Source organism: Diorhabda carinulata, chromosome 3 (genome assembly GCF_026250575.1).
Source record: "Diorhabda carinulata isolate Delta chromosome 3, icDioCari1.1, whole genome shotgun sequence".
In the NCBI taxonomy this organism is placed as follows: domain Eukaryota; kingdom Metazoa; phylum Arthropoda; class Insecta; order Coleoptera; family Chrysomelidae; genus Diorhabda; species Diorhabda carinulata.
In genome coordinates, this window is record NC_079462.1 from 20,706,399 (window position 1) to 20,715,356 (window position 8,958).

General features: G+C 30.5%; 1 protein-coding gene across 2 annotated transcripts in view; it reads left to right on the forward strand.

Moving 5' to 3' along the window:
• Positions 1 to 6,702, forward strand: part of LOC130891630 (polyamine-transporting ATPase 13A3-like) — a 57,997-nt gene extending 51,295 nt beyond the window's left edge. For both annotated transcript variants that reach the window (XM_057796473.1, XM_057796472.1), the window contains one exon: positions 61 to 6,702. In XM_057796473.1, the coding sequence (XP_057652456.1) occupies positions 61 to 1,673 (1,613 nt within the window). In that variant the 3' untranslated portion in view covers positions 1,674 to 6,702. The remainder of the gene's footprint in view (positions 1 to 60) is intronic.
• The last annotated feature ends 2,256 nt before the right edge of the window (positions 6,703 to 8,958 follow it).

Below are 8,958 nucleotides of genomic sequence, written 5' to 3' on the forward strand. Positions count from 1 at the left end.
AAAAGTAAAATTTGAAAAAAAAATAATTTTGAATTATTTCGTTTCTATATTTGTTTGCAGCTATGTGTGGAGATGGTGCAAATGATTGTGGTGCCCTCAGAGCAGCCCATACTGGAATTTCTCTATCAGAAGCTGAATCATCAGTAGCTTCACCATTTACTTCAAGAAACCCTAACATAGATTGTGTATTAAATGTCATCCAAGAAGGAAGAGCAGCTTTGGTTACCAGTTTCGGTATATTTAAATATATGGCAGGGTATTCTTTATGCCAATTGATATCAGTGATGATCCTTTATAGTATAGAATCAAATTTGACTGATATTGAATATTTGTATATTGACTTATTCATAATATCTATAGTTGCATTCTTCTTTGGGCGTACAGAATCATATCCGGGGAAATTAGTGAAAGAAACTCCTCTTAGCAGTTTAGTTAGTGTATCTCCAATAGTTAGTTTACTTATGCATATTTTATTATTAGCTGTATTTCAATTGACAGCCTTTGAACATTTAAAATCTGAACCATGGTATGTTCCTCTCAACGCAACCGTGGATTTAGAGGACGATAACGTAGCTTGCGTTGAAAATTATACTATTTACACAATATCTAGTTTTCAGTATATTATTTTAGCTATAGTTTTTTCCAAAGGTAATCCATATAGGAAAAATATTTTCTCCAATTATGGCCTCATTATATCTTCGCTACTTATGACAGCTGTATCTGTTTATTTAGCTTTGTATCCAGCAAAGATTATATCAGATCAATTTGAGTTGGAATTACCGGAAGATTTTAATTTTAGACTTTACCTTTTATTATACGCATCGATAAATTTCATTCTTAGCCTAATAATAGAACAAATTATCATAGAAAAACTCTTTTTCAAACGACTGAGATTCAAATTTCATAATATTGATAAATCCAAGCGTAAATACTTAGCAATCGAGAGAGATTTGAAAGCAGATCGTAAATGGCCTACTTTAACATCGGACTTCAAGTCTGCCGTTAGTCCAAGTTCTCCACAACCGGTATGTCCTGCTGAATTTGTAATAGAAAAAGAAAGATTTGATAAAAACCACGTACTTAACAAATTATACGATGCCTCAGATGGTCCAGCGATACAACAACGAAGTTTACCAAACACCCCTGCAAAACTTGCTAATAATTTCACATTTAGGTCTCCCAAACACTTACAATACCCAGTAAATGGAGTTATAGAAAACGAAAAGGGATATTTCAGTCAGGAAGATTTGTTTTCAAGTTTACCTTCTGAAAATCAAACCAGTACTCGATCAGAAACATACAAAACTATTAGTAACGACACCAGTTATGACCTAGCTAGTTCTAACATTAATATTCCAGAGCTACCATTCGATGATGCAATACCTTCGAATGCTCACAGTACTATTGTGAACATGGATGTTAATGGGACAGGTCATAGTTCACTTGTTTCAAGCGAAAATACTTCCCCGTTTAAAATAAACGGATTCGGTTACAGAAGGAGTAGTTCAAATGCTTCTGGAGATATTTTGGAAACATGTTCCCCTCGTAAATCAGCAAGCTCTTATGAAAACGATAACAGCATGTCACATTTTAATAAATTTGGAACCAGTCCCCCGCATGATACTGATGGTAAAAAACATTTAGAAATGAATTCATTTGATACAAATAGGTGAGATAAGATTTCAATAGGTTACATAAAACTAAAATCATTGCCTTTAATTAACGTTTCTGTTAAATTTTATCTAAATTACCGCCTACACGTCAATATCCTTACATTACATATTTTCAGATGGGATGTATGAATAGTTTCCATTAGACTTTGGAATATCCATAACATTTCAGAATAATCAATAAAATGGTAAATAGAATGGTGATAATACATCTTTTTTGACTGCGTTAATAGCCAATAGAAATGCTCTTTGTGTATGAGAACTCATTTTCAATTGATTGACTTCTACATTGATATCTTTTCATTAAATCATTCCAATTGTCTGTGCCGTTTTGATCAAATTGATTAATGCCGATTATACACACCTCACAATAATTTAACAAGAATATATGGGAACTTGGTGATTTCCCTTTGTCTCTGATAAAAGTGCTAATCATATTTTGATTATGAATATGTATCAAGGTTTCAGAATTCAAGTTTCCAAACATTTGATATAGATTGTTTCATGAAAACCAGTTGGGTCCATAGTGAATGTAATTGCGATTGAATTAGACAAAGGGCCATAATTTATAGTTTGAGTCTGGTCCATTTTACTGGTTAACTTGTAAATTATAAGTATGACAAATTGTCATAAATTCTGCTTATTGAAATCATATTAACTTTGTCTAGAAAATAGTGAACTTTTCAATTAACGCATATCAAAATTTTACAAAATAGACTTTTAGTAGACACAAATGAACGATATAAGTGCCTCTGTTAACTCCCATAATTTTGAAACCATACGAGTAACATATTTTTGAAGATAAGTGCATCAAATCTACTGTGTATCACATTTGATATGTTTTTCGAAGGTATAAATAAAAAATCATTTTTTATATGTATATGTATAAGAACATTTTATTGCCATGGCAAGCAATGAAGTGTAAAAATCGCGAGAACTTATTTGAGCTACTTTTTCCACTCCCCTTTATTCGAATGGATTCGACTACATTAAAGTAAATTCCATCAAGTTTTTTAATAAATTTACCTCTAGCTTAAATTTCCAAAGGAACAAATCCGGTAATAGATGGCTATTTGATTTCCAACTTTATAATGTGTTACATTTTTTGAATAAACTTCTTAATTAATGTGGAGCAGTTTTATATCTGACACTATTAGCTTCTGAAAATATTTAGTATATTCTGTGCTCCACAGCCATGACACAGTAAGTTACCCTAACAAATATCATGAATTAACATTTTGGGATATGATTCCAAATGCCTGTTGATCAATAAAGTAGTAGCAGCTTATTCTATATCTTTAGTTTGAAAAGTATCAATTGAATTTGTGATAAATGTATAATCATCCAATAATTGATCATATTTTGAAAACATTTGCTCTATTGCCTTTGGATATTGAAGCTTTTTCTACTCACCTATCATATATATTAACGAAATACAAAATTGTGTTGTAACTAGAGGGGATCAATGCAATTTACTTTAATGAGTACAGCTGTAGTTCCAATAGAAAAGAAGTTATATTTCTTAAAAGTCTTCCATTGTATATGTTACAGTTAAAACTCGTTTTCAGTTAATTCTACTTTAAACTAGAAAAAACTAGTTTTCACAAAGCCCTTCCGTTAAAACTAGTTTTTACTAGTCAGAACTTGAGGTAACTTTTTGAGAAACTTATAAACAATTGTGGTCTTATGAAACGAGTTAGTTGTTTGTCTGTATATCACTATCATTGATCGTTATGTACGTTATGATAATGTATGAGAGAAATTAATGAACTGTAGGTCTTTTCACTAACTGATTACAATAGTAAAACTTTATGTTCGAATATACATTTTAAAGAAACTTCCCTTTAATCAATAGCAGCAGTCACCGATAGATTTATTTTGAAACCTATGAATTAAATATTGCTCATTATAAGTTATACATATATGTTTAACCCTTAACAAGATAATTATTATAACTGTAGCAACTTTATTATTAACAAATTTCACTTTCTTCACACAAGGGTCACACAAAAAATACTAAATTGCACCCGTGGGCTAAAATATTTCTGCACATGTGTGACAAAGTGTTGTAACTATTAAAAATAATAACATTTCTCGTTGAATTTGATGAAATTTATCCTTGATATCGATATGTAGGTTGTACTTAAACTGTCATCGTTATTTTCCGTATTTGTGTTTCAACTTTCTCCCAATCGCACGTTGTTTCACTTGACGGGGGCCCTTCTCAACATTTATAATGTAATATAAATTCACTGTCATCCTATAAGGTTCTGTGACCTCTGTGAAATTGCTTACCGAAAATAATGATCATTTTTGCAGTTTGCAGAATACACGACCGCTTATAGCTAATTACAAGTAAAATAAGGAAACACCAGATTTATACATTTTAATTTGACTAACATCCCTCATTATGGTGGCTAATATATTATTTAATGGTTACCCATAAGAGTGTTTTTGTAAACAACATTATTCTTATAATCCACAAAAGAAAAATATTTTGAGCCTGGATTGGTTGCTGGAACTACCCTGTTATCAAATGATTTACTTCTGCAGTTTCTCATACTCCTGTAGGTATTGTCCGATTTCACAATGGCCAAGTGAAATAGCCTTATGCCAAGCCAATTTCACTTACTACGACTGTCACCAGTAAATATAAGTGGACACACTTCAGCAATTACTATTTCCTGAGAATAAGCATTTTTATTGCTCTGCTTCGCACTTTCTCTATAAATTGTAAAAGTTAAAAAAATCTTTGGAATTTTTTTAAAAAGTACTTGAAGGTCACAATTAACCTGACATAAATCTAGAGTAATCTGATTCGTGGTATACCCATAAAACCACAACAATGCAAACACTAGTTTATGGCATACATTTGTCACTTATGAGTTATTGAAAAGATCTAGAATAAAATGAAAAAATATTATGAATTAAAAGCTTATCATGTTAACTAAGAAGATTAGAATTGTTGCTTTTTTTGAAGGAAATATTAAAAATCAATCATCACATGTGTACATTATTTCAAGCAAAAATGGCATAAACTGATTGCCAATAATAATGCACATATTTATCCAAATAAGTTAACAATAATCTTTGTAAAGTAAAAAAATGGTAAACTTAGTGTAAACACATTTGTTGGTTCTTATATAAACGTCAATTATTTTTTATATCGAGGAAAAAACGATCTTCCACTCATATTCACCAATGAATATTTTTGTAAATAGTTAATATTTAAAAGAATTGTTAGTAAGTAAGATTACTTAAGGGAACGATAATAAGTATTAAAACCGGTTTGTTGTTGGCGTGGTATGAAATCTTTGCTGCAAAAGCATTAGATTAAGTGATAAAATTTAGTGATTAGATATTAGTATGTTCTATTTCTTGTTGGTAATTTATGGATTAACATTTGTATTTGAAAAAAAATGAGTCCGAGTGGTAGTTATCATTAAATTATTCTATATAATATAATATCTTGATCCTTGGAGTGTCCACTAAAAGTGTTTTTGAATGTATAGTTTTTATCCTATTTATATAAAATTAGACGCATTTTGTCGATTTTGATAGATGCAATTGTAAAAATTAGTGACTGAAGATTTTTAAAATATTGATTCAATAAACAGCCAAGAATATCTGAGTTGGAAAGTATTAGAAGTTAGACCTGTATTAATTAGGTTTATTTAATACTGACCGCGACCTTAAACCTTTGTATTAATATGTTATGTGTGCTCTGAAATAATAATTTCCTATTTAAAATTAGGCAACATTGCACGAATGTAACACAGACAGATATACAGATACGAAGTTCTTAATAGTTTTGGAATCCATCGAGTACGGTAGTCGGATTATTGAAACCAAGTTTAATTAATTATTTTCTTGCATAATAAATATTTTTTTACAAAGTAGTTTTAATACAAAGAATATGGTCAACCATCATTGGTTAGCCCGAAAATACATTATAGTGTGGACATTAATGTTAGTTCCTTTATATAATATCAAATTAATTATAACCAATATACTATTTGCAATTGTCATTATTCAGTAGAATTATATTAAATGTATTATTATTGTTACATTTACTTGTATATAGTGTTGTGTAACTAAAATTCATATGTTCCTTCAATATATTTCAAGTAAAATATTGGTAAACTTAAGGTTTCAATCGTCTAAAAGAAACGTGATTTCAGTTGGGAACTTGGAATGATATATTTTGATGACATTTTCATAAACTGGTCAATGTAGATGTAGATTAGAGTGCTGATGAACTCCTGACTTCAAGAATAGATCTTTGATCCTACAGGTTTTTGTCCAAGCATTTATTGTGGCATTGACGAGGAATTCTAGAACTAGATGCTTTGGGGTTTCTGCTAAAACAGTGCTCTGAAAGAAAATTTATGACAAGGTGTAGATTTAGTGGCAATTTTGAAGAACTTTTTGGGGTGAAGCATATTCCTGAACAACGTAAAGGCTGTAGTGTAATAAAAGGCGTTCTTGCTTCTTTTGTAAAGACAATTAGTCACCTCATTTCATTATTGAATATTTCTTTCGGCACTCCCACGTCATACTTCAGTCGATGACATGGGAGCTCAGAGCTTTGGTAGCTTATTGACTATTACAATGAATTAATATGCCACATTTCTGATAATTTCTTTTAAGGTTCATTTTCACACGATGTGATTAATATATATGATAAAGTGGCACAAAAATATTTTTGTAACTATATAATTCTAATAGAAATTGTTTAACGTGGAATAACACGAAAAAATCCATACCAACAAAATAATCACAATTGCGAATGTTTATGCCAAGGTCTACAACACACTGTTACTTTACAATGTGTTCTATGTTGTATTTACTTTATCTGTACTTAGAAACTTTACATAAGCATTGTTAAAGTTACCATAATTACTAGTTACAGTACTTATACGAATTTGATTTCTTAATTTCTTATAGTGATAATTTATATTTTACGTTTGTTTGATACATAAGTTAAACAAATATTTATTGATTAAATAAAAAATACGTATCAGCTATTGAATTACATGTTTATTATTCTATGACCCACATTCTTTTTAGATAATTCTTCGGGTGTGTGAAAATTATGTACACTTTCGCAAGACACTTTTCACTATGCTCTTTGTTTCTTTGACTTGTGCTGTCGGACAACTTCTAGACTAAACGATCGGAGATGATCTTAGACGATGAGAGATCCCGCGTTCTTCTGGTCATGGGTCAGTCCAGCGAGAATGTACTACCGGTATTAGATAATACAGACTTGGAAGCTTAAGAAAAATAACTAATCCGTTATAAACTTTTCATTTGGCACTAGGATATATTCATCTTTAACAGTGATGAAAGTTGAACGTTCTAAGGATTGAAAATCAGTAATAACTTGTATATAATTCGTCCTGTATAATACGAGGATATATGATGAACGCGTTCGTATGAAATATTCAGTGCTTCGGATATCCATTTTAGCCCAATTCGACGATCATGAACTGCATCGATAATTTCGGGGACTGACACAGAAACTAACCTTCCCGATCGGTCATCAACATCAATGGAAAATGTACCTCTTTTCAAGCTTGCATATTGCATATTAAGCATAGTTTCGTAGATCTGCTTACCTCTTAACCCTTTTAAATACAGTTACTTAATGATGGCTCGATACTCCAATTTTTCGATTTTCACAATTTCGGTGTACATCTTTTTTCTTTAATTTATTGCGTAACTCTAGTTTACTTTTTTGACGTCAAACTTTACACTGACGCTTCTAATAAGTTATTGTTCGTTGCCATGGTAACGCAATATTTTGTTTATGCATGGAACTGGTCTAGGCTAACTAGATATCAATAAAACCTCGTATATAGGTCATTACAGATACGATGCAACCAACATGTTTAATAAAAATTCATGAATACACCACAGTTAATATTTCAATAATATCAAATTGAAGACTCCAACTAATTTATTTTTATATAACGCTAGTTTGGAACCCCGATGGAACTTTTTTGGTTGTCGAAGTTGCGAATATCATTAATCGTTCGAAAATTTAATGCTACATTCAAATAATGTAAACAGGTCTGAGAAAAACTACAAATAAATAGCTACGGAATGATTGGTGTAATCACTAAATAGTAGCTTCGACAATATCTTGGAACAAGTCCAGCTTCAACGTTTATATCAGTGGACGAGTTCGTAACAATATATTAAACGACTATTATCTGGGTAGTGCACCAGGTATGACCTAGATATTGCGAAAGTAACATTATATCAGGCAATAAATAATATTTAACGCATATAATTTAAGCATGAAGACGCCATATTGTTTCGTTTTTGTTCAGCAGCTATTAATATGGTTATTAATGTTGGTTTGCCTATTTTGAAAAGAAAAACATTTCTCATTATAAATCTATTAAATAGCCGATAAAAATGTATAAAGATAAAAGGAAACTTATCTTGCAAATTGGATTTTCGCGTTTTTTTTTTGTATTTAATCTGGTATTTTTGGGACTAGTTGATGTGATTTTTATGTTAATAGTTAATACTATAAAGTGTAATAGAACAAATTGCTACAGTTAAATTATTGTGTTTATTTTTTTCTCTGCAGCTATTGGAAAAAAAGTTGAAGAATAAAAAATATTTTTAAATAAATCAAGGATTTGAAGTTATAATTTCATTTCATAAATCTTCATTTTGATATGAGATAAAGTAAAGGTTGCTAATTTCACCCCCGTATAATGTTACAGGAATATTGAACAAATACCCGTGGTTAGTCCTCGAAAATTACAGGATTTCAAGTTTTGAACATAACTAAAATTTCAGGAAAAAATAAAAACTCAATTTTAGTCACCACCTTTCAAGTGTTCTGTATATTGTTTTGGTGCTATCCATTTATTATTTAATGGTATTTCTGTTAATTTCTCTCAGGATGTTTTGATCCCAATTGCTTCTGCAGCTTAGTATTGAGATAATTTTTTTTTCAAAGCTAAACTTTTTCGATATTTCGTCCTGTGGCATGTCATTTTTTGAGAACGGTTTATCCTTGTAGATTCATTTTAAAGTGAAATTGAACAGATTACAAATCGCCACCGTTAAACACCAATTTGAAATCCGATTGAAATATTTGCATACAGGAAGAAGAGACACCTGCAAATTTCTTTTCTTACTAGTAAAATGTTGACCAAATAAAAATTAAGGGTGTCCATCTAAGGAGTGCTTTGAAAGTTCATGTGAACTTTTAAAATGTTTTTAAAAACACTTGGGATTGGTATTTAAAAAAGCATTTCATTCA